The 21772-nt window shown below is 42.1% G+C and overlaps 2 protein-coding genes across 2 annotated transcripts in view; both read left to right on the top strand.

Annotated features, from left to right (window-relative positions):
- Window positions 1-45: 45 nt before the first annotated feature.
- On the top strand, window positions 46-5075 carry LOC115198164 (dr1-associated corepressor). The gene is made up of 7 exons (XM_029759910.1): window positions 46-371; window positions 1939-2011; window positions 2337-2430; window positions 2569-2691; window positions 2820-2910; window positions 3110-3198; window positions 3603-5075. The coding sequence occupies exons 1-7, from the start codon at window positions 330-332 to the stop codon at window positions 3772-3774; spliced, it is 684 nt and encodes a 227-aa protein (XP_029615770.1). The 5' UTR covers window positions 46-329; the 3' UTR covers window positions 3775-5075.
- Window positions 5076-7189: 2114 nt separating this feature from the next.
- Window positions 7190-21772, top strand: part of LOC115198161 (mitogen-activated protein kinase kinase kinase 11) — a 47812-nt gene continuing 33229 nt past the window's right edge. Inside the window, exon 1 of the mRNA XM_029759906.1 lies at window positions 7190-9135. Coding sequence (XP_029615766.1) covers window positions 8364-9135 — 772 coding nt within the window. The 5' untranslated portion in view covers window positions 7190-8363. The remainder of the gene's footprint in view (window positions 9136-21772) is intronic.

Genomic DNA, 21772 nt, shown 5'->3' with positions numbered 1-21772 from the left:
CATGCACTTTTATCGTTTTGTCACGTATAGCTTGCAATGTTGCATTTTACCTCAACACGGGAGTCCTTTGATAATAATCAATCTGTGTTTGTTTATTATTTCAAACCCGTGTGCTGTCTATTTGACCAGACCAGACCAGACAGTGTGCAGGCTTAGGCGAGAATCCTACGGAACGTGAGACCCTGCGGAACATCTCGAGAAGACGACGTTGCTACGTGCTAGGCTAGCTAGTAGCTAACGATAGGTACCCACTTAGGTGCGTGTTGGAGGGACATATAATAACACACCATTGGAGATTGTTTTAAGTTAACTGGAACGGATACTCAATAATGCCCAGCAAAAAGAAGAAATATAACGCCAGATTCCCTCCGGTAAGTTGATACTTTGCTTGCTAAGCAGTTAGCTAACGGTAATGATCTAGCTAAATATGAGCTGGGACTGCCAACGCGTTTGCTAAGTAGCTTGCTAACGTTAGCTTAAACAGTGCACCCATGAATGGGATTTGGGCTTGGTTGCTAGCTAGTTTGCAATACAAGAAGACAAAACTAACTAGTTACTTAATAACTAGCTAGCTAGAGCTGTATCGTTCGATATGTTATCTATCTAATGTGGTAACGAGTTAGCCAGCCACTATTTAGGGGAGGGTGGCCATTAAAAATGCATTGCTGTCTAGCGTGGTCATTGTTATTTGCAAGCTTGCCATCTGTGCTGAGAGACCTGGATTAATTATTGACCAAAATCAGTATTACCATGTTAGGTAGGGATTTGCATCAAAATAAGTGACACGTCTTGTATGGAAAATAAGAGGATGTTGCTAGCTAGTATAATGGCTAAGTGGTCAGAAAACCAGTCCCCCTATGAATGTTATGATACCTGCTGCCGCTACTCACTCAGTCAATCAATGAACATTTATTAATAAAGCCCTTTTTACATCAGCAGTTGTCACAAAGTGCTTATACAGAAACCGAGCCTAAAACCCCAGAGGGCAAGCAATGCAGTTTTAGAATCACGGTGGCTAAGGAAACACTCCCTAGAAAGGCTGGAACCTAGAGAGAAACCAGGCTCTGGGGGGTGGCTGGTCCTCTTCTGGCTGTGCCAGGTAAAGATGATAAAAGTAAATGGCCACTAATGCCAGATCGTTCTTCAAGATGTTCAAACGTTCATAGATGACCAGCAGAGTCAAATAAGAATCACAGGTCAGCACCTCAGGAGTAAATGTCAGTTGGCTTTTTCATAGCTCAGCATTCAGAGGTCAAGACAGCAGGTGCAGTAGAGGGAGTGAGGTAGCTAGATGGCTTTGTAGATGACCTCCTCCCTGTATTGAGATGTGAGATGAGCCAAAACAGACAGGGCTGAAACCAAGCAGGTGCATGGTGGTCTCTAGCTAGGTGAACTTGGTAGGAGAATAACAGGTACATCTTCAAAAGAAATAGACCTGTAGATGATATAATCGTCACCATAACAAACTAGCTCCCAGTTCGAGTGTGGTATTATTAGCTACCTATCAAGATCGTCATCATGTTACGCTCTGCATGACTTCTGCTCATTACCTAAATCCTCAGGTGTTTCAGATAGGCCAGCATTTCGCAAACTCGGTCCTTGGGACCCCAAGGGGTGCATGTTTTGTTTTTTGCCCAAACTCTACACAGCCGATTCAAATGATCAAAGCTTGATGATTATTTGAATTGGCTGGGTAGTGCTAGGACAAAAACCAAAACGTGCACAGAGTTTGGGAAACCCTGGGTTAGGCCTATGCGTTGCACATTCAGCCATTGCTGTCTGTAGCCTAGTTTCCTTGTCATCTAACTGCGGTCAGTGTGCTGTTCATGTGTGGTTGGTTGATTGATCAATTAGTACAGTCTGCAATCATGCAAATACTTAATAGCAGTAGAATCTTTAAAGCACTCTTTCACTGATGTTTTCCCATTCCTATTACAGGCCAGGATTAAGAAGATTATGCAGACTGATGAAGAGATAGGCAAAGTGGCTGCCGCAGTTCCTGTCATCATATGTATCCTTATCAGGCCTGAGAGCTTCACCTGGCCGTATTTCATTGCAAGTTTCAAGTAACTGCATTTCAAAATGTGTTTATTTGCCAATGACAATATGGAGATTTAGCTTATAGGGTAATTGTGTGTGATTGTGTTGTGTCGTTTGAATGAAATTCATTTGACTCACTGTTTTGAGGGTTTGTTGGCCTAGTAACAGTCTAGTGTTCACTCTTGAGTAGTTGTGAAATATCTAACTGTAATTTGACTTATTGAAGACAAGAAAACATGGCTGCCTGGTCCCGTCGGCTAGTGGCTACTTTTCCCTTTTCTTAATTCAACCACCAGCACGAGCTCTGGAGCTGTTCCTGGAGTCTCTCCTGACGAAAGCCTGTCAAGTCACCCAGTCCCGGAACGCAAAAACAATGACAACGTCACACTTGTAAGTCATTTATTCAGTTATCTGTGTTGGTCACAAAAGTTGGTAGTACTACAGATCGTAATGGTCAGCATTCTTGCCTATCAGTGCTTTTGGATGTCTGGGAAAGTCATGTTTTAAACAATGTGTGTCTGTGTGCAGAAAACAGTGCATTGAGCTGGAGCAGCAGTTTGACTTCCTGAAGGACCTGGTAGCAGCAGTACCAGACATGCAGGGCGAGGGAGAGGAGAACCACGCAGAGGGGGGGGAAAAAGCTGCACGCAGGTAACGGACACTGAATGATACCCACTGTTGACTTGGATAGATACGACTGATTGCCCCCTAAAGTTTTGGTCAATGGAAAATGTGAATTATGAAATCTTAACTTTGTGTTCTTACTTGGTGTCCTGCAGAGGTCGAAAGCCGGGGTCAGGCCGCAAGAACGGAGGAGCCCGCTCCAAGGGCAAAGACAAGAAGCTATCAGACACAGAGTCGGAGCAAGAGGTCGGTGTTGACCTTTAATTTGGCAGTCACTAAACACAACCTTACCTTCGGTAACAGTAACCTTGTATTGGGGGAAATGTTAGTTAGTTTGGCTAGGTGGCCAATTTAAGTTATATCAGGTGTGATGGGGAAGAGTTTTGAGACGGAAGAGCGTGTGGATTTCAGAGGCTTATTTAGCTTTTTGTTGCCACGGGAACAGGATGACTCTGAGGACAGCGAGACAGATGGGGATGAGGAGGACGGTTCTCAGTCAAGCACAAACCTGCAGCCGCAATCCCGATTCCACAGGTAAACACGCACTGCCTGCCACTCCAGTATCCTTGTAAATTGTAAATATGGTTTTGGGACTGACCCTGTATATAGCTTACTTACTTTCTCGTGTTGTTATTATTTCTATTTCACTTGTGTTTTTGTTCACCTTTTTGTGCTACTGATATTGATTACTGTGTTGTTGGGAAAGAGCAAGCAAGAAAGGCATTTCACTGTACTAGTGCACGTGACAATAAAATCTTGAAATACGCACACACGCGACCGCACACACTGAAGGGAAGCAGATATTTATTTTTCTGGGTGGTGTCCAGTAGAGCAAAAATCTGTTGATAAAAGTTCAATGATTACTTCTCATTTCCAAAACGTTTCAACAATGTTTTCCACGTCCAGGACATGACTCTTCTCTCTGTTGTGTGACACAGCCCAGACACCATACCACCTCAGTACCTCCACATGGGCACCGCACACGGGGGCCTGGCCATGTCCCTGGGCTCCTTTGCCCCCCACCCCTCGCTGATGGGCACCGCACCCCCGCCTCCCCCATCCATGCCGCACAAAGACGACGACGACGACGATGAAGACTATGACTCTTAGCTCCCCCCACTCTTTTACCTTTCATTTTCTCATAAGTTGTTCTCTTGTTTGGCTGCATTGACAAAGAGGTGGGTCTGGGGAAACGCTCACATGCAGCTCATTGTTCAGGAAAAGTCTACAACTGTCAGTAAGGCTCGTAGACATGACAGCCACCACCGCTGAAGACGAGAGTAATCGGTTGTATATTATGTTTTAATTATAATTTTTTTTCTTATTTTATTGTGGAGAAAATTTGAACCAGGTTGTTTTTTTTAAGACAGGTGGTCGTTATATTTGGACTACAAAAAAAATAACAGTTGATGCGTCGAAAGGCTCTGGCCTAGCCCAAGGACAGGTTTGATTATTAAGTCCCCCATTGTAGTTTGCACTTTGGTTATTCTCTCTCTGTGTTTTCTGTTTACGACATTGGTGTTCAAAGAACATATCACTCCATTTCCGTTTTCAATGTCTGCTCAAGTTCGGTTGAGATCCACAAACAGTTACACCTGTGCAGCCTAACATAGCCTCATAGAATACTGTACACACAGACACCTACTTGATGATTTCAGAGCAGCAGTAAGTCATATTTTAAAAGTGATCAGCACTTGCCTATAGAAAAAGGAGATGAGATTATTGTCTGTGAGGATTATCATGAATTTGGCAGAGTGGCAGGTCATCCTTGCCAACTAGTTTCATTGTTAGGCTACATAGGCCCTCAACAAATGGGTAAGGAGATGTATTTTACGAAAGGTTATGAATTCTTGTCAATGCATTTTTTCCCCTTTTTAATTCAACTTTTTATGATAATTTATCCTCATGAAGACCTTGACCGTTAGCTTACTTCAACCATATTCACATGTAATTATGCTAATGTTTACAACTCCAATTGGATGTTCTTGTTTGTTCATTTGAAATTTGGGTGACAAGTCACTACTTTGGAGGTATGACATGAAATATGTTGTTTTGTAACCCCCCCCCCCCCCTAAACCATCTCTTGAAGACAGTGTCTCTGCTGGCTATTCTTATCTGAAAGATACTGTGACGCTCCTGAAGCATAACTTTGTTTTTAAAGTTGTTAAACCCCTCCCCTTCCTCCTCACCTATAATTTGTTTTCAAGATATCGTACCCTCCTCTCCCCACTTGGAATAAAATTTGCCTTTGTATTACGTGTTGTTCTTTCTCTCTTTTTAGATTGTTTTAATGTCTGTCTGTCTTGATATGAAATGTTTAAAGGTAGGCAGTTAAACTTGACGCTGTATGTAAACTTTAACATTCTTTTTATTTTGTATGGGTGAAATAAAGTTCAGATTTCAATAAGACACTGCTAACTTTTTCAATTGTTTTATTTTTGTTTCACATAACTTCATGAGATGTTTTACCAAACAATTCTGTGACATTACAAGCCATGATGCCATAAGCTATTTGCTATTGAGTCCATTGAAACTGGCAATGAACTTAATTCCATTGGCACATAAGCAAAACATTGCACACAGCTTCACTGTAGTGTAAAACGTCCTTTGTGTTCAACCCCACCCTGCTACCCACATTCTCTTGGCTTCACATTCCTATATGGAAAATCTATATTTCTCTAAACAGCCTTCATGTCTCCAAAGACTTCCTGAGGGGTGTGCCAGATTGTCATGCATGGACAAAAGAAATGGCCAAGCCGACCATGCATTAGTTGTCAGTACTCCTATGAAGTGTATAAACTTTTAAACAATGGCCGTTTGTCACCATAGCTGATGTGTGGTTTTGCCTGTCAAGGCCATGTCATCAACAGAGTAGGCAAGGTGATTGAAGTGCAGGCCAGCACAGGTCTGATCTGTGGGAGAGGTTTATTTGATTAGACACTGCACAGAGGAAATACTGTTTTTATTGTCACCCCCCCCCCCCCCCATCTTCTGAGTTTGCTTTCATATTGTAAATGTAGCATTAGGCCTGTCTCAGCCACTTGGCCACAAAAACAACTGCATCCTTCCTGCACAAGCAATGAGTCAGCGCTGGGTAGCATGGGATACATTCTTTATTTAACTAGGCAAGTCAGTTAAGATCAAATTCTTATTTACAATGATGGCTTACCGGGTAACAGTGGGTTAACTGCCTTGTTCAGGGGCAGAATGACAGATTTGTAACTTGTCAGCTCTGGGATTCGATCCAGCAACCTTCGGTTACTGGCCCAAAGCTCTAACCCGCTAGGCTACCTGTTGTCCTGATAAATGGAATGGGGGATGCATGAGATGGGGGATACATGGGGTGGGGGATGCATGGGTGGTGTTTGGTGGGGGAGTTGACTTTAGGAAGCAGCGGAGCAACAAGCACCTACCACGGGGCAGGGAAGCTACCACAGAAGGACCAACACTGTTTCCACATAGCAGCACACGGCAAAGGTGCCCCCTCCCCTATCTACACTACAGTAATGACAAGGACAGTTATCCCTGTTTCATATGACTGTATGATCAACCACAATATTATTTGAGACTATGTAACCCATTATAGGCCTTATAAACTCAATGATGATGTTTATATGTCAACATTTGCACATTGGACCGGACCACTAACTTGCCCCAAGGTAAAGAACAGCCTGAATTCATTGGGGCATGGACTATACAAGGTGTCAAAAGCGTTCCACAGGGATGCTGGCCCAAGTTGACTCCAAAGCTTCCCACAGTTGTGTCAAGTTGGCTGGATGTCCTTTGGATGGTGGACCATTGTTGATACACACAGGAAACTGTTGAGTGTGAAAAACCCAGCAGTGTTGCAGTTCTTGACACACTCAAACCGGTGCTCCTGGCACCTAGTACCATACACTTACATATTTTGTATTGCCCATTCACGCTCTGACTGGCACACATACACAATTCATGTCTCAATTGTCTCAAGGCTTAAAAATCCTTATTTAACCTGGATTCACCTGGTCAGTCTATGTCACGGAAAGAGCAGGTGTTCCTTATGTTTTGTACACTCAGTGTTTAACCTCATCCAGTTGTGACACTTGGCCCCTAGCAATTAGTGGCCTAATGACAATAAGGCTCCTTTGTGCGACATGCATATTTATTTGGCACTCAGATATTCCAGTAAACCTCAAATGCAGAAGACGGGAATTAGGAATTAGTCCACATATTACTGCCTACTCCATCCTCTCTCGACCAGAGCGAGTGTTGCGTTGTTTCTCTAATCAGGGCCCAGGGGTGTATTCGCCGATTTTGTTGCAAAACGTTTCGTCTGTTGCAACAAAACCGTTTACTCCAAACGGGAAAATTTTTGCAACGAAAACGAGAGCTTCTATTGGACAAAATCAGGTAGGTCCCTTCCCGGATTTGTTCCGTTTGCTCTGTTTGCTTCCGTTTGGTTCTTAAACGGTAAACTTTTTCCGTTGCAAGAAGTAATGAATACACCCCTGATTCTTTTCCTGTTGGGAAAAAAGTTTCTAAACCCCACCCTCTTCTTTGACTGTAAGCACAGACGTAGAGTGGTTCGAGAACGGGACGAGGGAAGACTGCTTAACCTGAGGGGACATGATAACAAATATTAATGCATCAATTATGACATTGATAATAACGACGAGCTTGCCAGGGCTTGGCACTAAATTATCGTTACGCACAATACAGGATTTGTTTTTGGTGTGCGTTTCTCTTTTAGAAAAAGTAGACTCCTAAGCAGGTTTGTACAACTCTTCTTGTTGCGAACTAGGTGGATATCAAGTTCTTATTGAAAATACATACGTATACAATTGAGACATTGTATGTCACCATCGGGTAAGACAGCAAATATGGATACAGTTGCGCAAACGGGTGCGGGATTTGTTGACAGAAAGCATAGAAGTTTTGGCCAGACACCGTTATTCGTGCTCATGGTTTAGGGCGAATTGGTAAGCTTTGAAACTTGTCGTAAAGCACGGGGTTCTCAGGACTAAATGCGCCTTTCCTGCTATTCTTCTCTTCTCGGCGCTTCCTGCTTATGGTGGCCACCGCACTTCGTGGCTAAAAATGCAGAACTCAAAATGGACAGCTAAACGGAGTTGAACTCTTCCGTTGGGTTATTATTGTCCAATGTTCTGGATATTCTACAACCACCTGATGCTCATTTTGGTATGATGTGATCCATCCAGTGTTCTACACGGTCGTGGTTTTGCTATAGTTGAATAAGTTCTCCTATATTTCATATCTCAGGAAGCAGCACCTAATCATTGGTCAATATGTGACCATTTTTGGTATAGTAATAGAGTAATTGAGTGAGCTATGTGCTCAAACCACGCATTGAGAAACCACACCAAAGCAGTTGAGTAGAAACTTGCTTTATGGAGACAATTCTGCCTTTTTACACATCGGCACACTTGGTAGGACTGGTCACATCCATGGCCTTTGTTTGATTGTTGCCAGCTCTAATGGAAACATATGCAGTCCATGTCAGGTTGCATGAGAGACATTTTTTATCCTGTTGTCTTTGAACACGGTTGTGTTCCTGTTGGCCAGGCCTTTGAACAAATTTCATTGGTCCCTGATGAGCCAACTAGACACAGACAAACGGGAGAGAGGCGCAATAAAGTACTTTATTTTCAAAACCATACAGAATCAAACCCAGTGTCTGAACATCTGTTCATTGTGGCTCCATGGAGCCACTGAAGAACATTTTTACCCGTGGCCCACTGTCGAACTGGAAAGGTCTGGATCAATCACAAAAAGGGAACTTCACCAATCCCGTGTGGACGGCTTTATTTGACTATGAGGCGTCCGGTAAAGACGAGCTCACCCTCCACAAAGGTGACCTGGTGGAAGTTCTGTCACTGGACTCTGAGATATCTGGTGACGAGGGCTGGTGGGCAGGCAAGGTCAACAACAAAGTGGGAATCTTTCCCTCGAACTATGTCTCCTTCAAGCCTCCTTCATATGGGAAACTGCAGGGCAATGGAGTTGGCGTGGTTGGGGAGCTTGGGCCAGCCGTAGTGGGGGTGGGGGAGTTCGAACCCGAGGCCGTGGATTTCACGGAACTGAGCCTTGAGGAGGTCATTGGAGTCGGCGGCTTCGGCAAGGTGTATCGCGGGACGTGGAGAGGTGGGCTGGAGGTCGCCGTGAAGGCGGCCCGCCAGGACCCAGACGAGGACATCAGCGTGACGGCGCAGAACGTGCGCCAGGAGGCCCGGCTGTTTGCCATGCTCACTCACCGCAACATCATCGCCCTCAAAGGGGTTTGCTTACAGGAACCCAACTTGTGCCTCATCATGGAGTATGCGTCCGGTGGCCCGCTGAGCCGTGCTCTGGCTGGGCGCCGCATCCCGCCGCACGTCTTGGTCAACTGGGCAGTGCAGATCGCTAGAGGGATGCTCTACCTGCACACAGAGGCCATCGTTCCTGTCATCCATCGTGACCTCAAGTCTAACAACAGTAAGTCACTACACTGGTCACGTCCACAGTAGGCTGGTTTTAACGACGCACAGAGGTTAGAACGTTGTTAGAGACAACACTAAAGAGAGCTAGAAGGTCATAAACAGGTGTTAACTGTTGTGAATTATTACATTTCCTTAGCTCCATGACAAACTGTCATTCAGTTTCACCAGTTCAATTGGCTCTGAGTGAAATGGTTAGTCTTCCAATTTGCTGGGGAGCTTGACCTACAGGACTCAGGACATTGTACTATAGGTTATATTGTTGCATTGCCAGAGGCTACACCTCACCACACACTTTGTCTTTGGCGAAGCTCACTCTTCTCCCCTCTCCACTACAATATCGGCTCTAATAGCTCACAAATAACAAGCACAAACATACACATTTGATTATTATTGTCCCTTCAAATGGCAAAATTGGACACTATTAATTCACTTTGGCTGCAGTCCAAAAGGGATTTCAATTTTGTCACATGTTTTGTTGTGTTTGCTCTTCGCTTGATCTCACAGGGAGCGTGGGAAATGAGATGATTATTTGGACGGAGCATCTCTCTCTGTTGCGCTTGGTTATTGCTTCATATCATGTGAGCACTGTAGCCTGTATACATATCACAGAAAGAGAGAGAGCTCTCAGTCTGAGGAGATTGTGAAACGTCTAGTGAGCATTTCTCGATAACGAGACCAGCCGCTTCGCAAGCAAAGGTCAAGAATTCTAGTGGGTGAATTTTAAAGACCGTCAGAAGTCACTCTTTGAACTTTGATGATGTTGATTGCGAGAATGACCGTGATGTAGGCTTAGGTAGGTGTTTTGGGCTTTAGCTTTGGTCATCTAAGCCCTTTCATGGACTTTGTCATTAAACCACATCAAATAGATGCAATAAAGTTGATACAGAGAATTCAACCCTCTCAAACCAAAAGCTTATTGGAACTGTCAGGCTGAGAGGCTTGATAGTATCCTTGATTGTCAATACACAAGGCCACCTGAATTCACACAGAGGCAAAACCATTATTATCATAATTTTGACAAGTCCGATAATCCCTGTCAGTGGCTTGGCAATATCTGTAATGGTTCAGAGTTTGTTTTTGTTCAACATCCCCTTATTTCCGTTCGTTCAGATCACCGAAGACCCACTTCCATCTTGGATAATCTCTCTGTACAGCCGTGTTACGTTAGGCAAACAGAAAAAGATCAAGGCAGTTTTTTTGTTAGACGAGACCGACACCACTTCTGAGAATATGGGCCATGGTAGGTCTGTCTTCTTAGTTCTACACCCAATTTCAAGGTTTTCCGTCACACCAAACACTAAGTAGGCCAAAGTATCACTGTTTCAGTCCATCACCTCCATCTTCCTCATTAAGAGGCAAGCCAGCAGCTGGGAGAATCCCGGGTCTGACAGGAAAAAGATCTGTTGGGAAGTGAGCTGGCAACTGGAGGGTGGCTGGTATAAAATCCTTGATGCCATTGCCTTGCCTGACGTTGTGCCCTTTAGCAAGGCACTTAACCCCCCACAGCAACTGCTCCACGAGCGCCCAGTATGGCAGCCCCCTGCCCCAACCTCTCCAACCTGTATGTTTGTCTATTGGAAGGGTTGGGATAAAGCAGAAGTCACATTTTAGTTGGACATTGTGTACAATTGGCAAATAAAGTATTCTTAACTTGTTCCCACACACTCCCGTCCACTCTCATTCTCCACTGTTCTGACTGAGCAGACATCAACGAACCCACTGGACTGGAAAACATCCCTGTTGCGCAAATCTATATATTTTTTTAAATGTAGGGTTTGTAGGCTATATGGAGCAACACAACCAACACAGTCCCTCTTTGTGCTGTAAAGATGTTATCTCTGCACTACCTCCTACCTCTTTTTTTAATTTCTTCTCTGAAGCTTTGTCCCAGACCTGCCTATACATGTCTCTCTGTTGTGGCAGTGAGCAATATCCAGTTGTTTGGGGAAAGGGAGGTCTGTGTTCGCTCCCGATGGGTTTCAAAAGACACAATCTGTTCCTATAGAGAGAGCGAGAGAACAAGGGCATGGTTTCTTCAGTGTTTCACCGATCATTTTAGTGTACAGGAGAACCACCCCTTTAATCAAATCAAATTATATTGGTCACATACCATACACATATTTATCAGATGTTGTTAGGGGTTTAGCGAAATGCTTTAAGGGTTCAAGGAAAGGTAGCGAGGTGCTCAAGTTGGCGGCCATTGAAGGAACATTGAGGTGTTCGAGCTTCTAAAAATAATCACAAACCATTGATCCACAACGAAGTTCCTGCTATTAGGTGAACTGTGAAATAGATCGCGTAGAGATGCAGTCTTAAGGGCAGATATTCAGAAGAATGCAGAAGGTTCTGGTGCAAAGGTGTCCAACTTTTATTTCTAGTGTTCAATAGCCGGCGAAGACACCTAATAGCAGGAACAACCCCATCTAGTAGTCAGAACCTGGTAATACCTGGATGTAGGATGGGACATAAACCTAACAACTTCAATTACTCATTTCTCTGAACAGGGGGAAAGAATCATCACCAAAATCACTGAGAATACATTACACAGGATGAAGAATCAATACTTTGAGCCGCATCTTTATACTACTTGTCAGTCATAGAAACCTGATACTATATTTTGTCGGGGTGGGATGGGCGTGGGGTGTCTGTGGGCTGCTTTTGACAATTTCTTTGGATTCCTCATGTCTTATTCATTGTTAGAAAAAAGTTTGGTTCAAATCTGATGTTAGGTAATATAATTATTGAATATGATATGAATCCTACAAATTAAAATGGCCAATTTGGGCACAATCAAACAATTAGTTTAATTTCTCAAAGATCAAAATCTATTTCAACAAAATGATTTTGCCGGAATGCATATTTGATATGTTTCTAACTACAGAAATGATTTCAGAACAATCTGAGATGGTGGGTGACATTTAAAGACTTTTAAAGTGAATTAAAATACTTTTTTTAGTGCACTGTTGCAACGATAGAGCTGTGTTTAGGGTGACAGACACTATTTATAGCTGTAGAGATTTGAAAGGAGAAGAGCCTGTAGCTTTGTGCTGTAGTTACACATCAGTGAAGCGTACTGATTGAACAGGACCATTGAAGAAAGTGCACACAGAAGACGGCCTTGAATGCAGGCCAGGGGCCATCACTGGAAAGTAGATGCAGAGAGACACACACACACACACACACACACACACACACACACACACACACACACACACACACACACACACACACGAGTGAGCGTGTACACGTATACAGAGGGCTGGATTAAGAAATCATAAACAAGGTAGAATTCCATGAAATGCGTTTTTATAATCCCCGGGATTATAAAAACACATTTCATGCAATTCTACCTTGTTTACATGGCAAAAGACATTAGCTGAATCTTTTTTAATACCACACAAATGACCTAAATGAGTGGCTACTCTGACACTGAGAAACAGAGCTCAATCTGGCTACTAAATACAATTTCCAGTGGCACACTGACTCGCCTAATGTTGAAGATGAAACCATAGGTTACTCACGGTGATGGCCAACGCGCTCGTCGTGGCAATAGACCATCTCAAGATGAGATACTTTGAAAAACAGTTCTGCTGTTAGCTACAAATTGGGAGTTTTTTTTTATTTGCAAAAGGCAAACCGACAGCTGCACCAACTATAGAAATATAATCTATAGATGAATGGGAACTGCCATGTCAGGAATGGCATCCAATGCTAGTGTACCCATGAGTTTAACAGTCAGATTGCCAGCGTCAAAGGTTACAAAACCCATCTATGGATTACATGTCTATGGCCACAATGCAACAAACTGTAGCCTATATTTAGCGCACATGCTGCCAAAACTGCGGCCTCCTGGACTGTAGGCATACCGGTAACTGCCAAAATAAAGGAGTAAACAAGGGAGACTTGAGTAAATAAGGGATACAAAGTTATATTTTATGGTGTGGGGTGCATTTTCCTGGCATGGTTTAGGTCCACTTGTAGAATCTATGCCAAGGCCCATTGAAGCTGTTCTGGCAGCTCGTGGTGGCACAATACCCTTTTAAGACACTTTTATGTTGGTGTTTCCTTATTTTGGCAGATACTTGTATGCCCTTGTGATAACTTAATTCATAGTTATTTTTACAGTATATATTTCCTTGTATTGTAAAAAATAAAATAAATAAAAAATAAAATAAAATATATATATATATATATATATATATATTTTACAATATTAATACAATATATATATATCTAGTACCAGTCAAAAGTTTGGACACACCTACTCATTCCAGGCAGTTTTCTTTAATTTGACTATTTTCTACATTGCAGAATAATAGTGAAGACATCACAACTTTGAAATTACACATATGGAATCATGTAGTAACCAAAAAAGTGTTAAACAAATCAAAATATGTTTTATATTTGAGATTCTTCAAAGTAGCCACCCTTTGCCTTGATGACAGCTTTGCACACTCTTGGAATTCTCTCAACCAGCTTCACCTGGATTGCTTTTCAAACAGTCTTGAAGGAGTTGCTGAGCACTTGTTGGCTGATTGTGGAGGCCAGGTCATCGGATGCAGCCCTCCATCACTCTCCTTCGCGATCAAATAGCCCTTATACAACCTGGAGGTGTGTTGGGTCATTGTCCTGTTGAAAAACAAATGATAGTGGGACTAAGCATAAACCAGATGGGATGGCGTATCGCTGCAGAATGCTGTGGTAGCCATGCTGGTTAAGTGTGCCTTGAATTCTAAATAAATGATCTACAGTGTCACCAGCAAAGCACCATCACACCTCCTCCATGCTTCACGGTGGGAACCATACATGCGGAGATCATCCGTTCACCTACTATGCGTCTCACAAAGACACGGCTGTTGGAACCAAAAATCTCAAATTTGGACAAAGGACAGATTTCCACCGGTCTAATGTCCATTGCTCGTGTTTCTTGGCCCAAGCAAGTCTCTTCTTCTTAGTGGTGTCCTTTTGTAGTGGTTTCTTTGCAGCAATTTGACCATGAAGGCCTGATTCACGCCGTTTCCTCTGAACAGTTGATGTTGAGATGTGTCTGTTACTTGAACTCTGTGATGCATTTATTTGGGCTGCAATTTCTGAGGCTGGTAACTCTAATGAACTTATCCTCTCTAGTACATGTGGGACGAACTCGTCCCACCTACGTAACAGCCACTGAAATCCAGTGGCGCGATTTTTGAATCGTTAGAAATGCTATAACTTCAATTTCTCAAACATATGACTATTTCACAGCTATTTAAAGACAAGAATCTCGTTAATCTAACCCCACTGTCCGATTTCAAAAAGGCTTTACAACAAAAGCAAAACATTAGATTATGTCAGCAGAGTACCCAGCCAGAAATAATCACACAGCCATTTTTCAAGCTAGCATATCATGTCACATAAACCCAAACCACAGCTAAATGCAGCACTAACCTTTTATAATCTTCATCAGATGACACACCTAGGACATTGTGTTATACAATACATGCATGTCTGTTCAATCAAGTTCATATTTATATCAAAAACCAGCTTTTTACATTAGCATGTGACGTTCAGAAAAAGCATAACCACCGCAAACTTCCGGTGAATTTACTAACAGTTTGCTAAATTACTCACGATAAACGTTCACAAAAAGCATAACAATTATTTTAAGAATTATAGATACATTACCCCTCTATGCACTCGATATGTCCGATTTTAAAATAGCTTTTCGGATGAAGCACATTTTGCAATAATCTAAGTACATAGCCCGGCATTACAGGGCTAGCTATTTAGACACCCACCCAGGTCAGCCTCCACCAAAATCACATTTCCTATAAGAAAGATGTTCTTACCTTGCTTGTTCTTCATCAGAATACACTGCCAGGACTTCTACTTCAATAACAAATGTTGGTTTGGTCCCAAATAATCCATCGTTATGTTCCAACAGCGACGTTTTGTTCGTGAGTTCTAGAATGCTTTTTCGCGGTGTCGCGCATGGCGCATTGGCGTGTCAAAAATGTCTAAATATTCCATTACCGTACTTCGAAGCATGTCAACCGCTGTTTAAAACCAATTTTTATGCCATTTATGTCATAGAGAAGTGTTAATATTCCGACCGGGAGTATGCATTGAGCCTAAACAGCCGAATAAAATTTCTCCTCAGAAGCGACTCATGCACGCGCATCATTGAAAGGTCCTCCGAGCATCCACTTACAAAAGGCGATAATATATTTCAACCTGAGGTTCCCTCGTAAACCTTCAGTTATTTCGCGGGCTCTGAGAGCCTATTGGAGCCCTGGGAATTGTCACGTTACAGCTAAGATCCTTACTTTTCAATAAAAAGAGGTAAGACGCACGACTCCTTGTCAGACAGGGTACTTCCTGCTTGAAGCCTTGTCAGGTTTTTGCCTGCCATAGGAGTTCTGTTATACTCACAGACACCATTCAAACAGTTTTAGAAAATTCAGAGTGTTTTCTATCCAAACCTGAACAATAATATGCATATTCTAGCTTCTGAGTTGGTGTAGGAGGCCGTTAAAAATGGGAACATATTTTTTCCAAAATTCTCAATACTGCCCCCTATACCAAACAGGTTATCCTCTGCAGCAGAGGTAACTCTGGGCCTTTCTTTCCTGTGGCGGTCCGCATGAGAGCCAGTTTCATGATGGTTTCTGCGACTGCACTTGAAGAAAATTTCAATCCCTACCTTGTCACAAGACAACTGATTGGCTCAAACGCATTAAGAAGGAAAGAAATTCCACAAATGAACTTTGAACAAGGCATACCTGTTAATTGAAATGCATTCCAGGTGACTACCTCATGAAGTTGGTTGAGAGAATGCCAAGTGTGCAAAGCTGTCATCAAGGCAAAGGGTGGCTACTTTGAAGAATCTCAAATATAAATATATAAAATAACTTTTTTAGTTACTACATGATTCCATATGTGTAATTTCATAATTTTGATGTCTTTGCTATTTTTCTACAATGTAGAAAATGGTAAAAATAAAGAAAAACCCTTGAATTAGTAGGTGTGTCCAAACTTTTGACTGGTACTGTATATAATTGTCTTAAAAACAATAAAAAATGTAGATATATAATTATTTTTTGCTGCCTCTTGGGCCCCTCACGGGCCTGGGCCCAGGGGCTTCACCCGGTAAGCCCCTGCATTAATCCAACACACACACACACACACACACACACACACCTCAACATCAGTCAGTCATTGACACATTGGCCCTCAGATGCACACAATCAGTCATAAACACATTGGCACACACAGTATATTTAGACACTATAAATACACACTTATAATAGTACATGGGACTTATATAGCACTTTTCAATGACCCAAAGTCGCTCTACATTTGTAGAACGAGATCAATACAAGGCCAGATTAACAGCAGGAAAAAACACACATGAAACGAAGAGAGGGGGAGTGTGTGTGTGCGCGCACGCGTGCACTCTGGAGCTTGGCCAACTATAATTGGAAATCACATGGAAAATGCCACACTAAGCGTTGGTGGAGTCAAACTTAACTTAATTGTCTTTTCAAGAGGAACCACAGTTTAAAAACAGGTTGATAGCTACCTGTAGCTCATAGCCCACCTATGAGTAGCTCTCCAATCTATTCTGAAAGTACTTTTCACGTGTTTCACTGCAAACGGTCATAAACAAATCTCACAAGTATCAAACACTGCAAGCTCCCAGCTATTATCTAATCAATGCAACATTGACACTATCCCACCCCTGGTGGGCCACTATTGGCTTAAAAAGCCAAATCTAACACAATATTTGCCAATGAATTTCCAGGATTATTGCGTCTGTCTGTGTGGTGCGTGCGTTTGTCAATCACTTTGTGTGTAGCCAGTTGATGTGATAACCGTCTTGTGGGTTGACAGAAATACTTTCCCCAAAACCTTAAATGTTAACTGCAAAGTAGACTTACCTGGCAGAAGTAAATCATTAGTAAATCTATTATTTGTTATTTGCAAAATTTGCCATGAAATGATCAGCAGCAGTACAGAACCATCGCTAGACCGGCACATTAGACTGCACATTCCTCACTCGCTAGATTCACAGTTAAAGGACCAGAATGGCAATTAAAGGGGGAATTACACCCCCCAAAAAATCACATTTGTTAGTTTTCTTCCAGACCTAAAAGAAATGGTATTCAGATGTGGTTTAAGCATTTACATGGACTCAGAACATCCAATTTATTTCATTGTTGCTCTATAAACAATTGTAATTTTGAGAGTGAATTTTTTTTCTTCTAAAACCAGCAAAAATACAACTGAGAAAACAACATAATTTGAGAAAATGTAAAACCGTTTTCAAAATAAAAAATGTATAGGGCCCCCTTAGAAGTTTATCAACCATCATTCTACCAGGTATATTGGCAGAAAACATAGTGCACTAAGGACCCGGGAACAGTCGCAGGGGAGAAGAAAATAATGTGCCTATTTGAAGGCTATAATTTATTTAAAGTAGCTCTCATGCTAGAAAATGTTTAAATACCCTGGTTTAAATAGACCTTGGATCAACTCTTTTTAAAAGTAGCTCTCATGCTAGAAAATGTTTAAATACCCTGGTTTAAATATATCTTGGATCAACTCTTTTTAAAAGTAGCTCTCATGCTAGAAAATGTTTAAATAAGTCTTGGATCAAAACTTTTTTTCCTAGAGTGGACAAGTATCTGACACAGCTGTGCACCACCAGCATGTTTTCACTCAGGGCCCCTAGCGCCCCAATGCAGCGCACTGAAAACATCCCCTGTGCTATTCTGCCCTCACAGACACTTGCAGTCTCTCGCTACTCACACACATCAACATTCCCAAGTTCACTGAGGGGAATTATGAGGGCAATTTGGACATTTAGCCCACAGTGGGGGCATGTGAGGTATTCAGTCCAGGAAATAGACATATTGAACTTGATAAACTCCTAAAATGCATAGTGACTTGTATTATCTGTAACAGGGGTTGCTGCGTCAATAGACTTGCTTTGCCAGTCACAGGTATGTAGGTGGAGACTACAGAGTCAAGCACTAATTGGCTAGGATCAGGTCCCGTTTGTCCATGTCATCCTATTCATTATGATCTAACTCTGATCTAACTATGAAGACGAGCCTTGATATGGACATTAGAAAGAGAATCCTAGAGGAATTATATGTAAATGGTTGTACAGTGCCTTCTGAAAGTATTCACAACCCTTTACTTTTTCCACATTTTGTTGTGTTACAGGCTTAATTTTAAATTAATTACGTTTAGATTTTGTGCCACTGGCCTACACACAATTTTCCATAATGTCAAAGTGGAATTATGTTTTTAGAAATGTTTACAAATGTAATTAAAAATGAAAAGCTGAAATGCCTTGAGTCAATAAGTATTTAACCCTTGAAGTTATGGCAAGCCTAAGTACGTTCAGGAGTAAAACGTTGCTTAATAAGTTGCATAGACTCACTCTATGGGCAATAATAGTGTTTAACATGATTTTTCAATGACTACAGAATCTCTGTACCCAACACATACAATTATCTGTAAGGTCCATCAGTCGAAGAGTGAATTTCAAACACAGATTCAACCACAAAGACCAGGGAGGTTTTCCAATGCCTCGCAAAGATGGGTTAAAAAAAAGCAGACATTGAATATCCCTTTGAGCATGGTGAAGTTATTAGTTACACTTTGGATGGTGTATCAATTCACCTAGTCACTATAAAGATACAGGTGTCCTTCCTAACTCAGTTGCCAGTGAGGTAGGAAACCACTCAGGGATTTCACGATGAGTTCCATTGTGACTTTAAAACAATTAGAGTTTAATGGCTGTGATAGGAGAAAACTGAGGATGGATCAACAACATTGTAGTTACTCCACAATACTAAACTAAATGACAGAGTAAACAGAAGGAAGCTTGTACAGAATAAAAAAAATGCATTCTGTTTGCAATAAGGCACTAAAGTAAAACTGCAAAAAAAATTCACAAAGAAATTGCATTTATGTCCTGAAAACAAAGCGTTATGTTTAGGGCAAACACAACACATCACTGAGTACCACTTTTCATATTTTCAAACATGGTGGTGGATGTATCATGTTATGGGTATGCTTGTCATTGGCAAAGACTAGGGAGTTTTTGGGGGGGATACAAATAAATGGAATAGAGCTAAGCGCAGGCAAAATCCTAGAGGAAAACCTGGTTGTCTGCTTTCCAACAGACACTGGGAGACACATTCACCTTTCAGCAGGACAATAACCTATAACTCAAGGCCAAATATACACTGGAATTGCTTATCAAGACGACATTGAAGGTTCCTGAGTGGCCTAGTTACAGTTCTGACTGAATTCGGCTTGAAAATCCATGGCAAGACTTGAAAATTGCTGTCTAGCAATGATCAACAACCAACTTGACAGAGCTTAAAGAATGTGCAAATATTGTACGATCCAGGTGTGCAAATACTTTCTCTTAGAGACAACCAGAAAGACTCACTGCTGTAATCGCTGCCAAAGGTGACTCAGGGGTGTAAATACTAATGTACAGGAGATATTTCTGTATTTCATAGTTAATACATTTCCAAACATTTCTAAAAATATGTTTTCACTTTGTAATAGTTACATTTTTTTGAATCCATTTTGAATTCAGTCTGTAGAACAAAAAATGTGGAATAAGTCTAGGAGTATGAATACTTTCTTAAAGCACTGTGATGGTTAGAGATAGGGCTTCACAGTCATGGCCAGTTAGTCATTTAAAATAAAGTATGTTGTTTGTTAAGTAGGTCATGGGATGAGTAGGAAGAGACGGTTCTCGTAAATTCAAATCAATAACTACTCTGCATTTTAAAGTTGCAAACAAGCTATGCTCTATTTGTGGCTTGAAATACAACTAGGAAGAGATCCCGGTCTTGTAGATAGAAACAGGTTGCAGTGCTAAATGTAACCTCAAATCAATTTAATAAATTACCTTGCTATTAGTTAATTCCAATCTTCTATATTAATTCACCAACCAATCAAGGTTTTTTTCTACAAATACCTTTGTCACAAAGTGCATAGTTTCGCTTACTGTCCATGTTAGGAGAGACAACAAAGTTCAAAACCCCCAACTATAACACAGCCGACACAGAGAGTGGCAAGGAAAAACTCCCTCAGTCTTGATTGGAACAAACCTGTACTTATCCTTTCGCTGACATTGGCATATCTTCAATGCCAGCGTGTTGCTGCCTGACAGGCATCACCTGTGATGGGGTGGCAGTACCAGGCTCTGTGGAGGAGTTCAACCAGGGCAAGGCTCCGGTGTGTTTCCATTGGCACATTGTCTGACTGGCTCTGATAAGAGTTCACTAGGCCCAGGCCCAGCCCCCCCGTCTTTATTTTGGAAATGCCGGCAGGCTGCATCCGGAGATCCCAGGCTCTGATTAGGTTGGGGGGGGGGAAGGATGCTGGAGCAGGTAGGAGTTGGCACGGGATTCCCTTTCACATACGCACTGCTGGCCCCGTTGGGTAACTCTGGCTTGGATACACACATGCATTGATACACACGCATGCACGTACACCATATATATATATACACACATACACAATCCCCCTACACACACACAATCCCCCTACACACACACTTGACTAATGTTCCAGAATAATAATATGCTGTGTAGAACAGAGAGCTTTAGGATGACGGCCCGAACAACAGAACTCCAGGGGACGAGAGGGGACAACGAGGCACTGTAAGGTCACACCACACAGGATGTGAGAGGATTCCAAAACCCAGGAAATCGTTGATCATTTTTTTCCAGGTTTAGGCTAACATTTGGTTTCTCTCACTAGCTTGGTTTGGCATCTTTTCTACAGTGATTGTAAGGCAGTTGTCATGTAGATAGAGAATTCTCACCACTGACTTGTGAATGCTAAATGGATGCAAGGATCAGGCAGATATTTGGCCAGAAACATTTGACACAATTCCCTGTATTATGTTTCCATCTCTGTACCTGAGCATGTGTATGTGTATGTGCAGTTGTTGTATTAGAGTTGAGGGATACTTATCATACTTCTACATTTCCGTTTGGCTCTCTCTGTCAGTTGAAACTGATTTATCTGTTGCAGTGCTGTTCTACACAACTGTGCAAACATTGGAGAGTGTTTAGTCAGCCAAACCTTGATTAGCTAGGTAGGTCAATGCACGACATGGGACCAATGCATTGAACCATGTTTTAAAAAGGGGTAGTTAAAAAAAAAGGAAGTGACTGCCCACTTACCACCAGCTACGTCTGACACAACCTCCTGACCTCGACCCCTGATTGACCCCTTGGCGACCCCCACATTCTGTATTTCCCAGGATACCAGAGAGGAAGAGGTGAATTGATAGGGTTGACTCCGCCCCCAAATTGGTCTGTGCGAGAATCTAGCCTTGAGCAGACCAAGTTGGGAATATTTTATATAGGAGTTGTGCCTGTTCACATACGTGTCTGCCCTCTCATTGGCCAGAATGTTTCCGACTCCTCCCTCCTGCCCTCCCCTATTGCGGACATTTTTTCCTGTTGTTAGAGCAGACAGTCCAATATCTTGTCAATATATAGATCATCTTTGAGGATACTCAGCGAATGGAGGTTAAACTTCAACGACTGGCAGCCATTGTGGCTCCAGTAGTTTGTGTTAGCTAGCGCTGGTTAATAGGTGAGTTA

Source organism: Salmo trutta, chromosome 8 (assembly GCF_901001165.1).
Source record: "Salmo trutta chromosome 8, fSalTru1.1, whole genome shotgun sequence".
Lineage (NCBI taxonomy): Eukaryota > Metazoa > Chordata > Actinopteri > Salmoniformes > Salmonidae > Salmo > Salmo trutta.
Note: the sequence above shows the minus strand (reverse complement) of the source record. Positions and strands in the feature narration are given on the sequence as shown.

Bases quoted from the DNA above. Each gene is read 5' to 3' on its own strand.
- LOC115198164 (XM_029759910.1), top strand. From the start codon at position 330: ATGCCCAGCAAAAAGAAGAAATATAACGCCAGATTCCCTCCG. The intron at 372-1,938 runs GTAAGTTGATAC...TTCCTATTACAG, and splicing joins ATAACGCCAGATTCCCTCCG to GCCAGGATTAAGAAGATTAT. The intron at 2,692-2,819 runs GTAACGGACACT...GGTGTCCTGCAG, and splicing joins GGGGAAAAAGCTGCACGCAG to AGGTCGAAAGCCGGGGTCAG.